This window comes from Manis javanica, chromosome 2 (assembly GCF_040802235.1).
Source record: "Manis javanica isolate MJ-LG chromosome 2, MJ_LKY, whole genome shotgun sequence".
NCBI lineage: Eukaryota > Metazoa > Chordata > Mammalia > Pholidota > Manidae > Manis > Manis javanica.
In genome coordinates this window covers 59784179-59808550 of record NC_133157.1, presented here as the reverse complement: position 1 = coordinate 59808550, position 24372 = coordinate 59784179, and the positions used below count along the sequence as shown (strand labels likewise).

Genomic DNA, 24372 nt, shown 5'->3' with positions numbered 1-24372 from the left:
CATAACATTTATGAGAAACTTAATAGTGTTAATGGAGACATTGCCATTTTTCTGGAGTGTTTTGAAATTTGAGATACTAGGTTTTAAGCAGAAAACAAAGGAACAAGGTAAGTTTATTTTTCCTTATCTCATGGTTCCTTTGATTAGTGTAGGATTGCAATGAGAAACAGTTTAAAGACTTAATCAGTATTAATTCTTTTAGAAAACTTTAACTATTTGTTCTAGTTTGCTCCATGACATTTGTATTATATAAAAAGTTTATATGCTCTATTCAGTTCATACCTTTTATTAATTGAACTGATCTTTTGTCACATGTTAATTAGCACTGGTGTACTGAACACCTGTATATTTCAGTGGCAGATGAAATAGCAAACCTGCATTTTCAGTATTTTGCAGATAGGTGTAGAAAACCATACAGATATTGATAGAAAGGAGTTTTTGCTCTTCACCTAGTTTTTCATGTGGTGGGCATGTTAGTGCTGAATTTGTCCAGGTGTCATCCAATAGGTCTAAAATTCAAAGTCTGTTTATGAGGGATTTAGATTTGTGGCTTTCTTTTCCCTCTGTGTGTTGCTTACACGTGAGAATTGCCATCACTTGGTTGCAGTGCAAGTATGTAAGTTCCGGGAACTTCTGTTTATGTCTAATGTCTCCTTTCCTATAGGTGGGCCCATGTCATGTGTGCCGTTGCGGTCCCAGAAGTTCGATTCACTAATGTCCCGGAAAGGACACAGATAGATGTAGACAGAATACCTTTACAGAGGTTAAAATTGGTGAGTGGCAAAGCTTCTTTTTTATCTCATATACTAGTGTTAATTTCAAGTTCTGAATATTTCTGCTAATGTATACATTCCCAAGATAATTTTCCTCTGAGCTTCATTTTATTATTCTACCTTTTATTCCCTTTTGCCTAAATTTACTTATGTATACATATTCTTTTCCTGTTATAAGTATGCATGTAACCTTCCTCAACTTCTGTTTGAAATGAGGCAGAGATTACTTCCTGGATTAGTGTAAAATTTTAAACTATAGGCTATCTGCTGAGGTTTGTTAGCAATGGACCTGAGTTATCCAACTATCTCTATTGAAATTGTTAGTTTTCCTTTTTCTTGCCTCTCTTTTGTGAGTCTTGACTTAAGCAAAATGCACCTAACCTGATTTCATCATCTCTTCATGAAGAGACTTGCAGAGAAATATGAAAACTTTATTATTACTGAGGGATTTTCTCAGTTATGAATAGATAAAAGTAATTTAATTTGCCAAACTCTCTAATTATCATCTGACCTGTTTAGAAACATTCATAAAAATCTTCCCACTGGTTCTCTTTGTTAAAGAGTATTTTCCATTGAAAAGGTAGGCCTTTAGTATCTTCAATATTGAAGTAACCTTGGAGTTCTGTTAAACTGTGAGCCAACAGATTGTTAGTTTAGGCCCTTATATTTCATATTTAATGAAAATTTTCCTTACGTTAAACTGCATGACCTTAAGATATTGGAGCATGTCTTACATATGGACTTAATACCCTAGGATTTCTTGACCTTGTTATATTTAACTTGAGATTTTTCCACTGTGGAATATTTCAGGCACTGTAACTCGTTTTGTTATTAGTCTCTTCCCTAATGGGGAACAGGGTGTATTATCTCTGGACTCTATCTCAGGCACTAGAATTTAGTCTACTGTCTTTTGTTCTTAGAAAAGGGAAAGTGAACCCTGCTGTTTTCCATTATAACTCCATCCAGAATTTCACATTGCTAGAAAATATGTGACCCTTTATGGACCTGGTGGTGGCTGTTGACAAATATGAGTGGTGGGATCAGGATGCTCAGGATGTGGTAATGGAAGTTTTATCAAAGAGATGGAAATGAATGAGTTATTTAAATGGCCCTATAAAGCTCACAAGTGACTATCAGAAGACAGTAAAGTTCTTCAGCTCCTGGGCTTCTATAGGAAAGTTTGAAATCTTGTATTTGGTCACCAATGAAAAAAAATAAATAACAAGAAATAAATAAACAAAAATCATTTGCCAGAGGTAGGACTCTAATTTTAATGCAGAATATAAAAAAATGTTGAGTTCATCACATGTTGAAGGAGTTAATGTTTAGTGTGACAAATGTTAACAAATGTCTTACATTTTAGTTTTTTCTGATTTATAAGTAGTGTGTATTTGCAAAAATTCAAACATTACATTTAATAATCACCTTTGGTTCTCTCTCCTGAAAGATGACTTCTGTTACCAGTTTTACACCCCTCAGGATGAGAAGTCACTGCTCGTGATACTGACATTTAAGGACCTATGTCCTGGCTTCTCCTGTCCTTGAAAGCTTCCTTAGTGATTTATTGCCCCCTCACCAGTCTCAAAGGAGTTTTAAGGAAAGAGCAGGGAAGGACAACATGGATCATTTTAATGCCATTCAAAAGTTGTATTTAAACATCTGAAATCTGATGATTTTATCCCAAAGTAGCAAAGCTTATTGTTTTCTTCACAATACTGTGCCTTACCTTGATTGTGTTTATCCCATATTCCTTAGGGAATGTTTTCTATCTTTAAACAATTGGTACTTTGAAAAGAGTATGTCTTGACTGTTTAAGATCACCTAAGGACAATTTAAATGACAATGTAGAGCTGTTTATTGACATACAGATGTCCATGATACATATTTGAGTGAAAATAACAGGCTGTAGATCAGATTTTTTTTATTTTTACTTTTATATGCATTGGAAAATTTCTTGGAATGATGTTTACAAAAATGTTCACAGTGGTTGTCTTCAGTGGGAAAATACAAGGAGAAATTTCATTTTGGGGAAGAAAATCACTCAAAAATGCTGTCATAGTTTGAAAGATGGCCATGGCCAGAAGCCTGGGTGACTTTTTTTTACCAATAATCCTCAAGAAAGTGCCAGTACCTTGGTCAGTCTCTTGCAATGCAGTGTCTGTGATCCAGTCTTGTTTAGTGTCTCTTGATGATTGGATTCACACAGGCTGGCTTTGAATATACAGTTTGAAAATTATCACTTGTGTGTAGGGTGGAATGCTCTTTCCCAAGGATACAGATGCTCTGCCCTATCTGTATAGTCAAGGGTGTCTTTTCCTGATGTTAGCCTTCTTTTAAATGTGATCTAGCAAGTGCATGGTTGTGAGAAGCCAGAGCAGTTTTGTGTGGTATTTCATCCAGGCCAACGTAAGTCCAGACAAATTATTTTACTATGTCTATGTAGTGAATGTATGTGTGTGCTAATGTCAGTTTCAGTCTTTTTCTGGAGCTGTAGCCAACCTTTCTGGATGCTAGACAGTCTGTTTGCCTTCTTATTCACACAGATGGGGGATGTTAAGAATTAGATGTCAGTGTCAATTTATTACACCAAACAACTATTACTTTACCTTGCCAAGTTCTTAAGAGTACATTTTTGAATAAGACGTTGTTCCTGTCTTCTAACATCTTATAATCTAGGCATTTCAATTTTGGTTCTATTGACCTTTTAGACAAAATAATTTATTTTTTGTGGGTGACTGTCATTTGTGCTGTAGGCTGCAGCATTCCTGACCTAACAGACAGTGTCAAATATCCCTACGGGGTCAAGTCCCTCCTGTTTGAGAACCCACTATCTATAGGGAAGATAGACATACTTTTGTCATTTTCAGACAGAGAATATCATGGTTGAGAGTAAGGTGGAGTCGAGACAGAAATTCTTAATTTGCTTTTAAAAACAATCCTAGAGAATTTTGGGGACCAAGTTGTTTGAATTTCGTATTTATCATTAAAGTAATAAAATTTAGCAACATATGTGCATGTTTGCTACTCTATAAATAATTCTGTAATCTGATTAGGTATTTTAGCATTCCCTGTTCTTATAGAAATTGGACAACTTTGCAGACTAATCAAGTTTCATAATGATTAAAATTATGTACATAGTTTACTGAATATTTATGGAATGAATAAATGCAGCAGATTATTTTGTTATTTATGTTTCTGACTTAAAATTAGTGTGTCTGGAGGGTTGATTAGACAATGCTTAATGGCCTGTGCCTTTTATGGTTTCCCTTTTAAAAGTCATGATGGTAAATTGTGATTTCCTGATTGGCATCAAAGGGAACATGTGCTGAGGTCGCAGGGTCTACCAGTACTTGAGAGAGCCTATGGAATACCTATGCAGCGCTTGCTCTGTTTGGCGTCTGTGAGGTCTGATCTTGGAACCTCTAGTCAGTTGGGGATTGAAAGCTAGAGTGACCTGATAACAGGTAGAACAAATTGCTCATCCATGAAGCATTAGCAAGGGGAACTCTGAGCCTCTCTGCAGAGCCCACTAGGTGGTGCTGCTGTACCAGTTTCTCATACCATTTCCCTTAAATCACCTCCTTAGCAAGTGCCTAATGTGAGCCCTGCTGACGCTTGTAAAGGTAGATGTATGTGTGTATGTGGGTATGTATGGTGGTGCATGCTGGGTGCGCAGGCCCACGGGATGGCAGCAGGGTCGGGAGAGTACTGCTTGCAAAGTGCTCAATCCCATAGGGCAGTTTTTTAGTTCAGTTTCTCATTTATCTGCATAAAATAAACTGCTTTCTCTTGGGCCAGGATAGTGTTTTTCTGTATGAGTAATGAGCAACACTGGTAACAGCTAGTGAACTGCAGACCCTTAAAGAATGGCTGATGGCACACATATGTTTAAAATGTCTTCTCAAGTATGAAAGATGTATATTAAAAAAATGCTGATTGTTGTTAGCAGTCTTTCTAGAATATGGAGTACTGGAATTTATGCAAGAAGCATTTAAATATTTTGTTAATATTGTCATTAGCCTTTTATTTATTCATAGGTTCAACTTGCAGCTTTGGAGATACTCCTCTGTACAATTATTTGTATGGTAAGATTTTTGTACAGGATAGAAGAAAAGAAATTTGTTTACTTTAGCAGATTTTTTCCTCTTTTAGTGACCATTTAAAAAAAGAGACAGCAAATGAAAAACAACCCTTTCAATGCTCTTCGGTGGATTATGTTGATTCTAAAAGAGCATGTGCTTTATAAAGAATGCTTATCTCATCCAGCCACCTTGTTTGGTAATACCACAGGTGTGGCCATCTTCTCATATAATTAAATGGACAACAAGGATGAAACTAGAGTTATTTTCAAGACATTGTGCTGTATTTATGTGGCTGGTAATTTTAAATACTTGAAATAAAATTAATTAATTTTTAAAAAAACTAAACAAAATTTTAGTACAAAAATGTATTTTTGCTATGGTGGTCTTTATATAATTAGTTCGTTCTTTCCTCTTCTTTGAAATATTTAGTTTTTGTGTAATTATCTCAGGGTTTACTAAAGTAACTATTGCCTCATCAAAAAAATACTACAGGTTGCTAGCCAACAAACACCAGGTAATTAAGCAGAGTGATCTCCTTATAGGAAATAAATGGTTGAAACTTACCTGAATAGGCTATATTGAAAGTCATATCCAGAAGGAAGATTCAGCTTAAGCATTCTTCTGATCATTAATGCAAATTCTATTACTTAGTATTTTTCTTACCTACTCATTTAAAATGAATTATTTTGCTTCTGAGTGACTTTTCAATGTGGGAAAAGTTATCCTTTGGCAAATCCTGTCATTCCCAACCCCTGCCCCCTGTCCTCTAGTATCTTTTCCACTCATCTAGGCAACATCAGAGCTTTGGCACTTGGTAGGAAAAAGAATGAGGATGCTGAGAACATTTCCTACTCCCCACTTGAATGGTGTGCTCAGGGATAGCCAGTCCGGGGTTTGAAGTCATAGATAATTGGTATGCCTGAAGATAAATAAAAAACAATTGCCCCAATTTGGTGTAGATTTTAGAATTTACTGTCATTTTTTTTCTTACTTCCTTTTGTCTTATTTTCTCTACTAACATGGTTGTTTGGCTGGGTCGTAACGGAATCTCTGGAAGAGGACCTAAATTGTGCAAAGATGAGAACACAGAAAAAGGAAGTAGAAAAATTTAAAACACACATGATATTAGAATGTATTTTTTTGGTGTTCACAGTAGAAAAATATTACCAGTACAAACTATCAGGAAGAAAACTCAAGGACAGGAATTTAGAGAGGATGATGTATTTTTAGTGTGATCACATGGAAGAAGCAGCAGCATCTGCTGGATGATCTTCAGTATCAGTGTTGTCTTTTGGAATCAGATAAACAAAATATTTTTAGATTTGATTATAAAATTTAAGGGAAGAAGGGTTTTTATACCCATCTATTCATAATATTCTGGGTGAGTGAGAGGAAGCTCCACAGATTCCTAGAGAAAATAAATACTTTGTACAAATGAAAAAAAAAATTTAAGGGAAGAACATTTTAAAAACCTAGCAAAAGGGGTAAAAAAGTATGAAATTCTGACATTTGTTACATACTTACTGTAGATATCTATTACACACACTGATCACTTCTCAAAGATTAAACTAATTAAAAGATCTATGGAGTTTATATAAATAAAACAGCAGGCAAGTTTGTGGATTCTAAGGCATCTTGGAAAATTGCAGCAGACCCTGAATGCAACCATTAGTTTTAAACATTCTTCCTATTTGGAGGGAAAAATCTGAAATAGAATATTGTTAAGAATATGTGAATATTTCCCAGGAAAGGGAAATAAAAACAAAAATGAACAAGTGGGACTATATCAAACTAAAAAGCTTCTATACAGCAAAGGATACCATCAATAGAACAAAAAGGCATCCTACAGTATGGAGAATATATTCATAAATGACATCTCCAATAAGAGTTTGACATCTAAAATATATAAAGAGCTCACATGACTCAACACCCAAAAAGCAACTAATCCAATTAAAAAATGGGCAGAGGATCTGAACAGACACTTCTCCAAAGAAGAAACTCAGATGGCCAGCAGGCACATGAAAAGATGCTCCACATCACTGATCATCAGATAAATGCAAATTAAAACCACAATGAGTTATCAACTCATACCAGTTAGGATGGCCAACATCCAAAAGACAAACAACAACAAATGCTGGTGAGGATGTGGAGAAAGGAGAACCCTCCTACACTGATGGTGGGAATGTAAATTAGTTGACCCATTGTGGAAAGCAGTATGGAGGGTCCTCAAAAAATTCAAAATAGAAATACCATTTGACCCAGGAATTCCACTCCTAGGAATTTACCCTAAGAATGCAGGATCCCAGATTCAAAAAGACATATGCACCCCTATGTTTATCAGAGCACTATTATGTACAATAGCCAAGAAATGGAAGCAACCTAAGTGTCCATCAATAGATGAATGGATAAAGAAGAGGTGGTACATATACACAACGGAATACTATTCAGCCATTAGAAGAAAACAAATCCTACCATTTGCAACAACATAGGTGGAACTAGAGTGTATTATGCTCAGTGAAATAAGCCAGGCAGAGAAAGACAGGTATCAAATAATTTCACTCATCTGTGGAGTGTAAGAACAAAGCAAAAACTGAAGGAACAAAACAGCAGCAGAATCACAGAACCCAAGAATGGACTAACAGTTACCAAAGAGAAAGGGACTGGGGAGGGTGGGTGGCAAGGGAGGGAGAAGGGGAATAAGTGGCATTATGATTAGCACACATAATGTGGGGGTGGGTGGGAGGGTATGGAGAAGGCAGTATAGCACAGAGAAGACAAGTAGTGACTCTATAGCATCTTACTACACTGATGGACAGTTACTGTAATGGGGTATGTGGTGGGGACTTGATAATGGGGGAATCTAGTAACCACAATGTTGCTCATGTGATTGTATATTAATGATACCAAAATAAAAAAAAAGAATATGTGAATATTGAATCACTTCTTTCAAACCAAATGCTGTCTTTCTTGATTGCTGCTGTTGCCTGAGAAACTTGGCGTAGTTCATTGGCCACACTCTGATCCTCACAGCGACCTGGCCCTGTGCCTTCTGCTTCTGTGTCTGTAGACCTTCCCCAGGATTTTTACATTTGAAATCCTATTTCTGAAACCAAATAGAGGGAGAAATGAATTTTGGAATAGCAGAAGTTGCCCCCAGGCATTTGATGACCTCCAGTTTGTGTTTGACAAGTGAACCAGGCCCAGGCACAAATGTTCTCCCAGCGAAGAACATTACTTTGAAAAGGAATTTACTCTGCAATGATGACTGAGCTTACGAGCCTTTCGGTATTTGGCTGAGACCAACTATTCTGCTTAGAAGCCTCTATACACTTGAAGATTTGTACCTGAAGGCAAATAATAGTGAACTTGAAAGCCAAAGATTATAGTTCTGATAGGTACATCAATTCTGAAAATAGAGTGGTTTCACTGTGGTATTCCTTCTGAAGAGTTGAATCAAGGGGAAAAATACATTCATGCTTCCTATTTTCTTCGAAGAAGGCACTTGTTCTCTTGCTAACTGGCTTACATTATCAGATGTGTTGAATACTAAAAATAGACACTGAAAGCAGAGGTGGGGTCTGCCTCTGGTGCTATGAGATCACTCTGAGTCCTATTCATGTAACAGCAATGTTAGAGAGCAGCAGAGCTTTCTTTCTAGAGGAATCATGGTTGTATTTTATAAAGCCTCTGTTAATGCAGTTCAGGAAATGTATATCTTTCATCACTCTGAAAGAAAGTAGCATTGTAAAGGCAATCAAAAAAGTCATTATATTTCACATTAACTCATACTGATTTATTCACACCTTCAGTTATTTTTAAGATAAAGGGAGTTCTAAGAAAATAATAAACATTGATAATGCTAAGCATGTTTATTGTTTAAATGCAGTTGAAGAAAAATTTAATAGTTGACTGCTGAAGGAGGAAAACGCAGTACTGCAGATGACCTAATTGTGATGTGGTGTGTAGTGTCCTATTATTTAATAAGTCCAGTGTAAAATTTATATCTCCAAGAATGTTCTCTGGTATTTCAACATCACATGTCTCCAACTCCGTAAGATTTTTAAGTAAGCGTAGTGTTAAAAAAAATGCATTAGTAGCTGTGTAGTGCTTAACTGTCAGAATGATTTGCTACAGGGACTAGATCCTATTGCAAGCTGTCAAATTTGTATATTGCTGTAATACCAAACCATAAAATCTTTTGAGTAAAATGGAAAATGTCAGATGGGCATGGCTACAAATAATATACTTTCTGAAGGCTATAGACATCTATAGGAGAAAATGTATAAATGTATGAAATGTTGCCTTGTTACTATAGATTTTTCTTTATCTGCTGAAAGAAAACTTTGAGGCCAAGGAAATTGATTGGAGTCTTTAAATTTTTAGTTTGGAACTCGTTTCTCCTGAGGACTAATTGTAAAAACATTATTAGATAAATAATAAGAGTATTGTAAGAAAGGAATCTTACTTCTTAGCTTGCCTTGCTGAATGGTTCATTTTTCTGATCTTATCTATGTGAGTGGTGATTACTGATGGATTTTTTAATTGAGTGAGTGAGCTGGGTCAGGGTTCCAGAGATGGGGGTCACCCCTTTCACACTAACACTGACTGGGTCAGTACCAGCCAATGCATGCCAAACTGAGCAGCTGCCAGATGGCTCTGAACAATCTGTAGAGTTTTGCTTGGTCAACAGTGATTGACAGCAGAGAGGTTATAGTTTTCAAAAGGTGCAGTTATTATTCTGCTAGTGGATTCACTATTGTTAGTTTTTCTAGTATTTTAGAATAAATTAGGTTATTTATTCCCTCACAAGCATGTTTTTAAAATCAACAAAGAAAATTATAAAGTGTTTTTTGTATGAAGTGAGAATATTTTCATACTTGTAATTAATTGAGCATAAGTTACCAATGGTATATTTCAGGCATGTTCCCACAAATTACTGGTGTCATTTTCTAACATGAGCTCATACACATAGGTAAGAGCACAGTTCTAGCTAGCCAACTTTGGATTTATTGATTAAGGATCAAAGGTTCTCTGCATTCATCTTTGTTACCCTTTGGATGACAGGCAGTTCTAAGCCTCCGTTACATTGAGTGAGGCTGTTTAAGTGCCTGCATGGCAGGGCTGCCTGTGTCCTCCACTTAGGCCGCCTTGCCATGCAGACCCACCACTCTAAACCTCATCTGTGAACCGCGGTTGTTGTGAGTGTGAAATGAGAAAGGGGGGCCTGGCATATGGTTGCCTTCAGAGTTAGTCACTGCTACAGCTAACTCTGCATGAATCTCTAGCTGCTTTTCAACCAACCAGGAGCAGAGCAGATAAATACTTCCAAGGAGGGACTAGGTTCCTGGCACCCTCTCATTTGTTTATTATTTGTTTGTTCAATTAATATTTATTTAGGTTTTGCTATGTGGTTAAGTGATAGATGTACATCCTTAATTTCTGCTTTCATAAATATTATAGAATAATGGAAGTTACTGAAAATAAGATAAGCAATTAGGAAGCAGTATGAAAAGATCTAGTATAGTAAAAATCTGGCATGTAGTGAAGGACCTTATGAATTTGGGTTATAAATTTGGGGCTGGTGGCACAGGGGTGTGGAAAAGCTTCCTGGAAGAAGCAGTACCTAATAATCTTAACCTGAGACCTGAAAGATGAGAAGAGCTAGTTGGAGAAGGGGTCAGGTGAATGAACAGTGTGCTCAGAACCCTGGAAGTGGGAGGGAATTGTAAAGTCCAGGAAATAAAATGTCAGTAGAGCTGGAATGTGAAGAGGGAGAGGAAGCCTCAGATGATCTAGAACAGTACAGTCAAATACATTAGCCACTGGTCACTTCTGACTGTTGGACACTTGGAATGTGGTTAATGTTACTGAAGAACAGTACTTTAAATTTTATTTAATTTTAAGTAAGCTGAATTTAAAAACTGAAGCAGCTTAAACACATGACACACAACTATAGTTTTGGTAGGTCCATGTTTCACATTTCACACACCCTTGAAAACTTAGTGTCCAAACTGATATGTGCTGAAAGAGTAAATACATAGCAGGTAAGAAAAAAATGCAGAACATCTCATTAGTAGTTTTTATGCTGTAACATGTCAAAATGATAGTATTTTGGATATGTTGAGTTAAATAAGATATATTAAAACTCATTTCTGTTTCTCTTTTTATTGTGGTAAAGTACTTAACATAAACTTTTCATTGTCATCATTTTTAGGTGTATACAGTTCAGTGGTGTTAAGCACATTCCCATTGTTGTGTGGCCATCATGCTCCTCTATCTGCAGAACTTTCTCACCTTTCTAAACTGAAACTCTACTCAATGAACAATAACTCTCCCTCACCAGTGTTTTAAGGTGGCTCCTAAAAAAAGTTAAAAATTGCAGATGTGGCTCGCATTGTATTTCTTCTGGACAACATCGTTCTGTTTTGTACTTCAACTTGAACATACTGGGGAGCCTTTACTGCCTGCTAAGAAGTGGAATAGTAGTATGATAAGATTTGAAATTCAGAAGGACGTTCCGCTTCCGGTGAGGAGAATGTTACTGGAGGGAGTAGGACTGGAGCAGAGGCCAGTTTCAGTAATCATGTGAAAGATGATTTTGGCAAATCATCTTTGATTTGAACCAGTGGGCAAAGAGAAGTGAAGCTGATCAGAGGCAAGGTTGGCTTAGACCAGGTGTAGAGGAAGCTGGGGTTCTGGGCCTAAGCAGCTGGAAGAGTGGTCACCCCTGCACAGGGCTCATCAGTGCTGGGAGGGGCACGGGATTTGTGTGGCCACATGCAGAAGGGGATTTGCAGTAGGAATCACATGGGATTGCACAAACCCATAATATGGCATGCATTTGAGAATTGCTTTTAGTTTTAATTTCAGTTTAAAATCATCTTTTCACTAATAATTTTTGAGATAAAATTGCCTTTAAGATAAGATTTTAAAGCACAGGTATTTTTCTCTTTGGAATATAAAATAGATTCCATCTTTCTTTAGAAGCAAAATATTTTACTTTAAATAAGTGGAAAAAGTAGTCAAATAATTCATTATAGCAATAATGAATGCTTAAGGTTAATTAAAACTGAGAACTTTTTTCCCAGAGTCATCTGGGCATAATTGATTTAAAAATTAATCAGTTTTAAGCACTTATTTTCTTTGGACAAAGCAAAAAAAAAAACGTATTGTTCAATCTTTTCACTAAATAGAAGATATTTTTCAGTAAAAAGATTCATGACATCCTGGCAAAAGTATAATTTTAATAGACTAATGAGCTTTCTGACCAAAGCCGACTGAGCCCCATCTGATTTTTACAATGATAAATTGACTATGTCAAAGTTTGCAATCTAGTCTGGTGAAATATTTTACTATAAAAGTTTAATTCTGATTTTTTATTTATGAAAGCAGAGGTAGTGTCATAGCAGCTTATAATATGCTGGCCACTTGGTATGATTTATTTCAATGAGTGTCACTTGTTGATGTGTTTAGTGATTGTTTACCCATATTTAATTCAAAAACTCTAAGTGGTGTGAAATGTAGTAAGTCAGCCACTGTAGTTAAAAAAAAAAAAGAAAAACCTAAAAAAACAAATCATGATCCACAGATCCATTCAGTTGCCTTTTCCTGGCTTTAATCATATCACAGTTTTATATTTGGTAGCTGTTGATTTTTGGGCAATGGAAGAGTAACAGCTTTCTTTGCTGTTGTGGAACTCAGAGTAATTTCTTCCACAAAGAATATATTTGAAATGTAATAAAATCATCTTATATTACATAATTTGAGGATTCCAGCTTGTTGTCACTTTAAAAGTTTTAAGGAAAATTGTGGAATAAGGAACATTTCTCTCATTCATTTATCCCTTTTTCAGTAAATACTTGTGGAGTTGGTATTTGGTGCTCAGTGAGGGGGGCTTAAATAGCCAGAGTCATTCTTCTTGTGGAACTGCATTACATTCTGAGAGGATTTAGATTGAGAACTTCCAGTGATGATATCATTTGTTCTTTTGGTAGTTTTGAAAGACAGAAAGGAAGGGCTGGATTAACGCATCCTTTTAAGGTGTTTCTTCCTAGAGAGATGTGGTAAGCATTAATGTTTCCTAGTGTCAGGATATTTATCTAGTGTAGATAATTTCTAACAAATAAATAAAAATATCAAAAGTGTATATCTTTCAGATATTATGAAATTAGTTTGAAACCATTTTAGAAATAATAGACATCTGTAAAAATAGTTTTTAAAGGATAGTATATTATTAACATAAATTATTGTTTCAGATTTTTCAGAGCACACAAAATGAAAGAGCTTATGAATTATGAAGCATTCAGAATAATGAAACATTATTCATAGTATGTATTGTTTCAAATACCACAATATCTTAAAGATTTTTGCTGTTTGGTTTTTTTTAAAGAATTGAAGGATATGTTGTTCACTTTTACAGTAGACAATAAAAGGCATAAACTCAGTACTGTTGCAGAAATTTGCTTCAAACTTTCTCTAGGAAGAAGCCATCCAGAGGTCATTATCGTTTGGTATTATCCCTTTCTTATGTTTCTCAAAGCTATTTTCAATAATAATATGGACATTACAGAACATTTTAGTCAACTTAGAACTAAGAGTGAGATCAGTGGCTCAGATGTTTTTAGAAACAAGAAGAAAATTTGAATACTTCTGAAGTATTGCTTCACTAAGAATCCTTTTTTATAATTAGAAAATGAAGCAGGCATCAACATGAAAATAGCTCCTTTTCCTGGCAAGCCCAGCAGTTAATATATGTACATTTTTAGGCTTCTCAATTTGACAGGGGCAATCACCATTCAATTTCAAAATTCCATTTATCTTAGTGATAGCCTCAGAACTATTCAGTCTCCTTTCGCTTGCAGTCTGAGACAGTATTACTGTGTCTGTGCTCTTTGCTATACACTGATTTGGGGATCCCCACCCCACGCTATGGCCCACAGCACTACTGCAGCGTAAGTTTGGCATAGATAAGGCCTGACAGCCTTTTAACCTGAGCCTGCTGTGCACGCAAGGCGGACAGCCCACCTGCACTGGGGAAGGCAAACAAGCGAGCCTGATGTATTTGTTCATCCTTAATCACATTCTATTTCACCCAGAGACGTTCCAGGAAAATGACAGGCCGAGCTTGGAGTTCAGGTTATCAGCCTGAGACACATGAGGCACAGGGTATCTCCACAGCAGATAAGGCTAAACCGCACTATTGAACTTTGACTTGTTTATTTAATGTTAGAATTTTAACATATAGATCACGTAAGGCTCTTGGTCCTTATTTTTAAGTTTTACTTTCAAAGGCATGTTGTTTTAGCTATACAAGTAATGTGTGTTTGTCATCAAAATTTTTAAAAAGACCGAAGTGTGTAAAATACAGAATGAAAGTCTTCTCTAGTTCCATGCCACTCCACAGCAGTAATCATGTTTAACATATTGGAGTAATGCTTCTTGACTCCTTTCTATGGAGAAAACAGCTTGGAGAAGGATATAGCATTCTGCCGTACTGTGTTATAATTAAAAGTTTGTTTCAATAGCAGGCTATATCTGTGTGATACTCAGATACATATGTAAATCTGTGTTATAAAAATTTCAGCCTCTTAAGAGTAGTTGTGTTTCTCCTTTCCTTTGGTCTGCAGACCCACCAGCATTCATAACATCTCATACACCTTTGTGTATTTCACCCATTTAGAAATTTTCCAGTCTGCATTTTTAAAGTTTGTTTTTTTATACAGTTTAATTACCCAAATTGCACTAAAAGTAGTACTCTGAAATGTGACTTGGAATACATTTTCTCATATATAAAATTTACATATATAAGATAATTATCAATATCACTAATGTTTATTTAACTTTAAAAAACTTTTGATTTTTAAATTATTACAGATTCACAGGAAGTTGTGAAGATAATATAGAGATTCTTGTGTGCCCTTCACCCACTATCCACCTTTGGTTACATCTTATGTAACTCTAGTAAAATATCAAACTGGGAAATTGACATGTTATATAGTTCTGTCATGTTTAGAGCTGTGATTTCATTTTAAGAAAACATAGCTCTCCACAAATGGTTAAAAGGAAGATAAAACAAAAATAGTAGCAATGTATTGTGTGAAATAGCAAATGTAAAAATCAAAAAGACTCCTGAAACTTAACCCTATAAAAATTGTGCAAAAATCTGATTTTACATTTCACTAGAGGACATATATGGATAATATGTAAGCATGTGACAAGCTGCTTACTGTCATTATCTATTTGGTTATGCTGGTAAAACTGCAACATGATACCGCTTCATAGCTATGAAGTGGTAAAAAGTGGTGGGGCTGATATATAGCAACTAGCACTCTTCTACATTGCTGGTAGGAATGCAAAATGGTACAGCCATGTGGGAAAACAGTCTGGCATTTTCTTATTAAGTTTAACATACAATTTACCATGCCACCCAGCAGTCCCACTCCTAGGAATTTAACTAAAAGAAATGAACATTTATGTTTGTAAAAAAACCTGTAAATTATGTTTATAGTGGCTTTATTCATAGTCACTGGAAATAACCCAGTGTTTTTCAACTGTTGAATGAGTTAGCAGACCACAGTACATCCATGCAATATAATACTATTCAGCGCTAAGAGGGAACAAACTGCTGATGCTGTCAAAGTGGTTCAATCTGAAATGCATCATGCTAAGTGAAGGAAGCCTGACTCAGAAGGCTCCATACTGTGGAATCCCATTCCTACTACATTCTGGCAAAGAACAGACCTATAAGGACGGAAAACAAATGGGTGTGGGGACTGTTGCCTGGGTGGACTGGTTAAATACAGAGGGACACCAGGAGATTTTTATGTTTGTGGGAGTTTTGTGTTTCTTGATCATGGTAGGTGTTGTATGACTGCATTCTTCTATAGAAATTTATGAAAGTATACATATTAAAAGGTGAATTTCACTGCATGTTAATAACTTTAATTTAAATAAGTATAAAACCATATTTTTGAAAGTTGGACCCAAGATGGTGGCGTGAGTAGAGCAGCAGAAATCTCCTCCCAAAACCACATTTATCTATGAAAATATAACAAAGACAACTCTTCCTAAAATAGACACCAGAGGACACAGGGAAACATCCAGACCACATCCACACCTGCAAGAACCCAGCGCCTCACGAAGTGGGTAAGATACAAGCCCCAGCCCGGCAGGACCCGAGCACCCCTCCCCCCAGCTCCCGGCGGGTGGAGAAGAGTCAGCAGGGAGGGAGAGAGAGCCCAGGACTGCTGAACACCCAGCCCCAGCCATCCAGACCAGAGCGCAGACATAGCACATGCGTGGGGTCCTGGATACTAGGGAAACAGGGTGGCAGGGCCGGTGAGCGGGTGCCTGAGGCTGACGCCGGAGAACAAAGAAACAGGAGTGGCCTTTTATTTATTTATTTATTTTGCAAGTGCTTTTTGGAAGTCTTAAAGGGACAGGGACCCTAATACTAGGGAAACAGGGAAGCAAGACTGGTGAGCGGGTGCCTGAGACCAGCGCCTGAGGACAAAGAAAATCGTGCGTGTTTCTTTTTTCTTTTTCTTTTTTTGTGTTTTTGTTGCTGTTGTTGTTTTGGTTTGGAGAGTGCTTTTTGGAAGTCTTAAAGGGGCAGGGCAGGACACTTACTCCAGAGGCAGGGAGTTTGGGGATCTCTGGGCACTCTAACCCCCTAGGCAGCAGGGAGCACAGAAGCTACTTACGGAGATAAATAGCTTCCCGGCCACTCCCCCTCCAATGCACCATTTTGGAGCAGCAGCCCAAGCCAGGCCATGCCCACAGCTACAGCAGAGATAAACTCCATAGCAGCCAGGCAGGAAGCAGAAGCCCTGTCTGTGCATAGCTGCCCAGCACAAGCTACTAGAGGTCACTATTCTCCCAGGAGAGGAAGGCCACAAACCAACAAGAAGGAAAGCTCTTCCAGCTGTCACTCGTACCAGCTCTGCAAACTATCACCATGAAAAGGCAAAACTACAGGCAGACAAAGATCACAGAGACAACACCTGAGAAGGAGACAGACCTAACCAGTCTTCCTGAAAAAGAATTCAAAATAAAAATCATGAGTATGCTGACAGAGATGCAGAGAAATGGGATGAGATGCAGAGAAAAATGCAAAAGCAATGGGATGAAGTCCGGAGGGAGATCACAGATGTCAGGAAGGAGATCACAGAAGGGAAACAAACCCTGGAAGGATTTATAAGCAGAATGGATAAGATGCAAGAGGCCATTGAAGGAATAGAAACCAGAGAACAGGAACGTATAGAAGCTGACATAGAGAGAAATAAAAGGATCTCCAGAAGCGAAACAATACTAAGAGAACTATGTGACCAATCCAAAAGGAACAATATCTGTATTATAGGGGTACCAGAAGAAGAAGAGAGAGGAAAAGGGATAGAAAGTCTCTTTGAAGAAATAATTGCTGAAAACTTCCCCAAACTGGGGGAGGAAATAGTCTCTCAGACCACGGAAATACACAGAACCTCCAACAGAAAGGATCCAAGGAGGACAACACCAAGACATATAATAATTAAAATGGCAAGGATCAAGGACAAGGAAAGAGTTTTAAAGGCAGCTAGAGAGAAAAAGGTCACCTATAAAGGAAAACCCATAAGGCTAACCTCAGACTTCCCGACAGAAACCCTACAGGCCAGAAGAGAATGGCATGATATATTTAATGCAATGAAACAGAAGGGCCTTGAACCAAGGATACTGTATCCAGCATGACTATCATTTAAATATGATGGCGGGATTAAACAATTCCCAGATAAGCAAAAGCTGAGGGAATTTGCTTCCCACAAACCACCTCTACAGGGCATCTTACAGGGACTGCTCTAGATGGGAGCACTCCTAAAAAGAGCACAGAACAAAACACACAACATATGAAGAATGGAGGAGGAGGAATAAGAAGGGAGAGAAGGAAAGAATCTCCAGACAGTATATATAACAGCTCAGTAAGCAAGCTATGTTAGGCAGTAAGATACTAAAGAGGCTAACCTTGAACCTTTGGTAACCACGAATCTAAAGCCTGCAATGGCAATAAGTACATATCTCTCAATAGTCACCCTAAATGTAAATGGACTGAATGCACCAATCAAAAGACACAGAGTAATAGAATGGATAAAAAAGCAAGACCCATCTATATGCTGCCTACAAGAAACTCACCTCAAACCCAAAGACATGCACAGACTAAAAGTCAAGGGATGGAAAAACATATTTCAGGCTAACAACAGTGAGAAGAAAGCAGGGGTTGCAGTACTAGTATCAGACAAAATAGACTTCAAAACAAAGAAAGTAACAAGAGATAAAGAAGGACACTACATAATGATAAAGGGCTCAGTCCAACAAGAGGATATAACCATTCTAAATATATATACACCCAACACAGGAGCACCAGCATATGAGAAACAAATACTAACAGAACTAAAGAGGGAAATAGACTGCAATGCATTCATTTTAGGAGACTTCAACACACCACTCACCCCAAAGGATAGATCCACTGGGTAGAGAATAAGTAAGGACACACAGGCACTGAAAAACGCAGTAGAACAGATGGACCTAATAGACATCTATAGAACTCTACATCCAAAAGCAACAGGATATACATTCTTCTCAAGTGCACATGGAAGATTTTCCAGAATAGACCACATACTAGCTCACAAAAAGAGCCTCAGTAAATTCCAAAATATTGAAATTCTACCAACCAATTTTTCAGACCACAAAGGTATAAAACTAGAAATAAATTCCACAAAGAAAACAAAAAGGCTCACAAACACATGGAGGCTTAACAACATGCTCCTAAATAATCAATGGATCAACGAACAAATCAAAATAGAGATCAAGGAAGATATAGAAACAAATGACAGCAACAACACAAAGCCCCAACTTCTGTGGGACACAGCGAAAGCAGTCGTAAGAGGAAAGTATATAGTGATCCAGGCACACTTGAAGAAGGAAGAACAATCCCAAATGAATAGTCTAACATCACAATTATCAAAACTGGAAAAAGTAGACCAAATGAGGCCTAAAGTCAGCAGAAGGAGGGACATAATAAAGATCAGAGAAGAATAAATAAAATTGAGAAGAATAAAACAATTGCAAAAATCAATGAAACGAAGAGCTGGTTCTTTGAGAAAATAAACAAAATAGATAAACCTCTAGCCAAACTTCTTAAGAGAAAAAGAGAATCAACACAAATCAAAAGAATCAGAAATGAGAATGGAAAAATCATGACAGACTCCACAGAAATACAAAGAATTATTAAAGACTACTATGAAAACCTATATGCCAATAAGCTGGAAAACCTAGAAGAAATGGACAACTTCCTAGAAAAATACAACCTCCCAAGACTGACCAATTAAGAAACACAAAAGTTAAACCAATTACGAGCAACGAAATTGAATCGGTAATCAAAAAACTACCCAAGAACAAAACCCCCGGGACAGATGGATTTACCTCGGAATTTTATCAGACATACAGAGAAGACATAATACCCATTCTCCTTAAAGTGTTCCAAAAAATAGAAGAGGAGGGAATACTCCCAAACTCATTCTATGAAGCCAACATCACCCTAATACCAAAACCAGGCAAAGACCCCACCAAAAAAGAAAATTACAGACCAATACCCCTGATGAATGTAGATGCAAAAATACTCAATAAAATGTTAGCAAACAGAATTCAACAGTATATCAAAAGGATCATACACCATGACCAAGTGGGATTCATCCCAGGGATGCAAGGATGGTACAACATTCAAAAATCCATCAGCATCATCTACCACATCAACAAAAAGAAAGACAAAAACCACATGATCATCTCCATAGATGCTGAAAAAGCATTTGACAAAATTCAACATCCATTCATGATAAAAACTCTCAGCAAAATGGGAATAGAGGGCAAGTACCTCAACATAATAAAAGCCATATATGATAAATCCACAGCCAACATTATACTGAACAGCGAGAAGCTGAAAGCATTTCCTCTGAGATTGGGAAACAGAGAGGGATGCCCAGTCTCCCCACTGTTACTTAACATAGTACTGGAGGTCCTAGCCACGGCAATCAGACAAAACAAAGAAATACAAGGAATCCAGATTGGTAAAGAGGAAGTTAAACTGTCACTATTTGCAGATGATATGATATTGTACATAAAAAACCCTAAAGACTCCACTCCAAAACTACTAGAACTGATATCGGAATACAGCAAAGTTGCAGGATACAAAATTAACACACAGAAATCTGTAGCTTTCCTATACACTAACAATGAACCAATAGAATGAGAAATCAGGAAAACAATTCCATTCACAATTACATCAAAAAGAATAAAATACCTAGGAATAAACCTAACCAAAGAAGTGAAAGACCTATACCCTGAAAACTACAAGTCACTCTTAAGAGAAATTAAAGGGGACACTAACAAATTGAAACTCATCCCATGCTCTTGGCTAGGAAGAATTAATATCGTCAAAATGGCCATCCTGCCCAAAGCAATATACAGATTTGATGCAATCCCTCTCAAATTACCAGCAACATTCTTCAATGAACTGGAGCAAATAATTTAAAAATTCACATGGAAACACCAAAAACCCTGAATAGCCAAAGCAATCCTGAAAAAGAAGAATAAAGTAGGGGGGATCTCACTCCCCAACTTCAAGCTCTACTACAAAGCCATAGTAATCAAGACAATTTGGTACTGGCACAAGAACAGAGCCATAGACCAGTGGAACAGATTAGAGACTCCAGAAATTAATCCAAACATATATGGTCAATTAATATTTGATAAAGGAGCCATGGACATACAATGGTGAAATGACAGTCTCTTCAACAGATGGTGCTGGCAAAACTGGACAGCTACATGTAGGAGAATGAAACTGGACCATTGTCTAACCCCATACACAAAAGTAAATTCAAAATGGATCAAAGACCTGAATGTAAGTCATGAAACCATAAAAAAAAAACATAGGCAAAAACCTCTTAGACATAAACATGAGTGACCTCTTCTTGAACATATCTCCCTGGGCAAGGAAAACAACAGCAAAAATGAACAAGTGGGACTATATTAAGCTGAAAAGCTTCTGTACAGCAAAAGATACCATCAATAGAACAAAATGGAACCCTACAGTATGGGAGAATATATTTGAAAATGACAGATCCGATAAAGGCTTGACGTCCAGAATATATAAAGAGCTCACATGCCTCAACAAACAAAAACCAAATAACCCAATTAAAAAATGGGCAGAGGAACTGAACAGACAGTTCTCTAAAAAGGAAATACAGATGGCCAAGAGACACATGAAAAGATGCTCCACATCGCTAATTATCAGAGAAATGCAAATTAAAACTACAATGAGGTTATCACCTCACACCAGTAAGGATGGCTGCCATCCAAAAGACAAACAACAACAAATGTTGGCGAGGCTGTGGAGAAAGAGGAACCCTCCTACACTGCTGGTGGGAATGTAAATTGGTTCAACCATTGTGGAAAGCAATATGGAGGTACATCAAAATGCTCAAAAGAGACTTACCATTTGACCCAGGAATTACACTCCTAGGAATTTACCCTAAGAATGCAGCAATCAAGTTTAAGAAAGACAGATGCACCCCTATGTTTATCGCAGCACTATTTACAATAGCCAAGAATTGGAAGCAACCTAAATGTCCATCGATAGATGAATGGATAAAGAAGATGTGGTACATATACACAATGGAATACTACTCAGCCATAAGAAAAGGGCAAATCCTACCATTTGCAGCAACATGGATGGAGCTGGAGGGTATTATGCTCAGAGAAATAAGCCAAGCGGAGAAAGAGAAATACCAAATGATTTCACTCATCTGTGGAGTATAAGAACAAAGGAAAAACTGAAGGAACAAAACAGCAGCAGAATCACAGAACTCAAGAATGGACTAACTGTTGTGCCATCCTCGCTGACGGCTTCATTTGCAGCTGTCTTGTGATGAAAAGATAGCTGCCCGCGGCAAGAGGCTATATTCTCCCAGATCAACTCCCTGAGGAAATAAGGCATTCTTCATACCAGTTGCTTCTGCAAAAGACCAGGAACTGTTTCCAGTTGGAGTTTGTCATCATCCCAGAACTGCTCTGGTCCGGGGGAAAACTCAGCAGTGCTGAACACCTGAGAAGCAGAGGAAGAGCCCCTTTTCACCTTCCAGAGGGAGTGATCAAGTGGTGTTGCTTATGCTTCAGTGTCACAAACTCTGAGCAGAAGAGTTCTTTAAATTTTAATTCCCAGCCCCTTAAATATATCAGGCCATACTCAGAATTGTCATCTTGTCTTCCCAAGTAATGGCCAAGGTCTGTTCCTATAAAAAAAAACAACAACCATATTTTCAATGTTATTAGATTGACTATGGAAATGACTGATGGTACTAATGATAAAACTCAGTGGCACAGGGGGAAGGAAAATGTGGTGAGGGAAAACAGGAGGAGAGGACGTAAAATGGAAGTCTGTAAATAACAGTAAAAGGGGAAATACTTTGAGAAGTGAGAGCTAGAGTCCAGACTGCTCACATCCCACCCACACTCAGAGTTTACTCTCCTTGATAACACTGGACTTTTGATGGTGGGATCTTCCACCCAGAAGAAGACTTTGCCCATAGTTCCCTCTCCATTCAGAAAGCTCTGATCTGAGGTAGCTGTTTCCATAGCTAAAATCCTACTGCCAAAATCATTCCTCAGAAAGGTATTAATTTTAGTTTCTGTGGTTTCATCAACATAATAATTTTCTCTTGAGGATTAAATAATATATTTGTTATGTTTTCACAATGACTGGCACTGGAAAAGTTTCAATAATTAACTGTCATAAAGTGATGATGTCGACACTTACTAATACATGAGAAATTATAGGTTAATTGTGTTGTGTAGATAATAATGAAGAGCTATGTTAAAACCTGGCCTCCTGACTTAAATACCATGCCCTTTGCTACTAGCCTATATTCACCTTTGAGTTATGTAGCTTCCTGATCTCAAAGACAAGAAACAAATACTGATGTGCAGATGTTAGTTGTTTCCAGTATTTTCCATGAAAACAATCATCTCAGGTCAGGTATACTTCCTGGTTTTTGTTTTGTTTCGTTTTCCATTTTAGAAGACATTTAATGTGTGCAGTACTATAAAATGATGTCTCTGTTATTTACCTCCTTGGGAGAAAGTAGGCTGCAAGAGGTTGGGGGAGGTATTCTTAAATTAAGTTTAAAAATGTCCTCTTACAGTGTCATTAGCCTTGCAGGGCCCGTCAAACTCTAGTTTACTCTTGCCTGGTGTCAGTTCTGCTGGAAGGCTTTGACAAACAGTTGGTATGTCAGAGACAGCTAAAAGCCTCAGAGAGGTGCATAGAGACACATAAATTTATCATCTAAATAAAGTCCACTAGTGGCAGGCGTTTCAGAACTCTGACTCGAGGTGATGGGGGCACATGGGTTTTGTTAACCAGAAACAGCATTTGAACATTGACAGCTTTTAAAAAGTCAGTTCTAGAAAGGCATTTGCTGTCTGAAGAACTGTAAACTAATCTTGCCTTCAAATGAAAAGATTGTAGTGCAGTTTACTGTATATGGTGAAAAAGATGTGATTATTGGGTTTATTTCCTAACTTCTGAATCTTTTAAGTGTAAGCAAAAAGCTATTTTTGAAACTTAATCAGAATAAAGTTATTGGTTATACAAAGTTATGTACAATGAAGATCTGACCACTTTATTTTTATACTTGTGAGCCAGTGTTGGTAAAGTTTACATTATTGCCTTTATATTTTAAAAAATGCAGATAATTTTGAAGCATTTGGGTGCTGTACTAAATTCAACATTAACATTTCACTTATCCACCATTTATAATTTTAATTATTTGAAAATAACCCTAAAAGGTCAGATCATTGTGGCTAGTAGCTTTGCTGAGCTTTTTGTGACTGCCCTTTAAGACCATTAGCAAGTGAGCCTAGCTGACTGTCTAGCATTGCCATTTGGACACAACCTTGTTGTCTGTGTGTATCAGAATACATGTTTTACGTGGAAAGGTATGTACTCTATGGGTTGTCATGAATTTGGGAGTTTACAGAAGTCTCAGGACACCTGATGAAGGCTTCTGCCATATATAGTGAATGGATGATTTCTTTCCTTGAGAATGACGGTTTCCTTCCTTTGTGTATGTGAGGCAGTGGAGAGCATCCCCTCTTTCTCGACCAAAAGAAGATATGTGAAACAGTTTTCTCTCCAAGTGGGCCCAGCTGCGATAGCAAGCATGCTATACAATGATTAGACATTAGCCAAACAGTTATGCATTTGGGTGTTTTGCCAGTGTCACCCAAAAGAGATCCCAGAGCTTAATACCTCTTTGCATGAAGTGAATTAGCTGTGATTCTTTCTGTGTATGCTGAGTTTTTTAATGTTTGTTTTAAAAAAATTCAACTAACCTTTTCAGTTGATTTGATCTTACATATCAGGAAGGACAAGCTAGCTGGTGGAAAAAGAAAGAGAGCCCTTCTCTTGGACACTGTAGTTAGTCATTTTGAAA

At 37.2% G+C, this 24372-nt stretch overlaps 1 protein-coding gene across 7 annotated transcripts in view; it reads left to right on the top strand.

Annotated features, from left to right (window-relative positions):
- KDM4C (lysine demethylase 4C) overlaps positions 1–24372 on the top strand; it is a 506879-nt gene that overhangs the window by 384096 nt on the left and 98411 nt on the right. For 6 of the 7 annotated variants that reach the window (XM_073228549.1, XM_073228551.1, XM_073228553.1 and 3 more), the window contains one exon: positions 665–773. In XM_073228549.1, coding sequence (XP_073084650.1) covers positions 665–773 — 109 coding nt within the window. Of the gene's footprint in view, positions 1–664; positions 774–4810; positions 5255–24372 lie in introns of those variants that run through there. The other variant, XM_073228554.1, reaches the window with a different exon arrangement.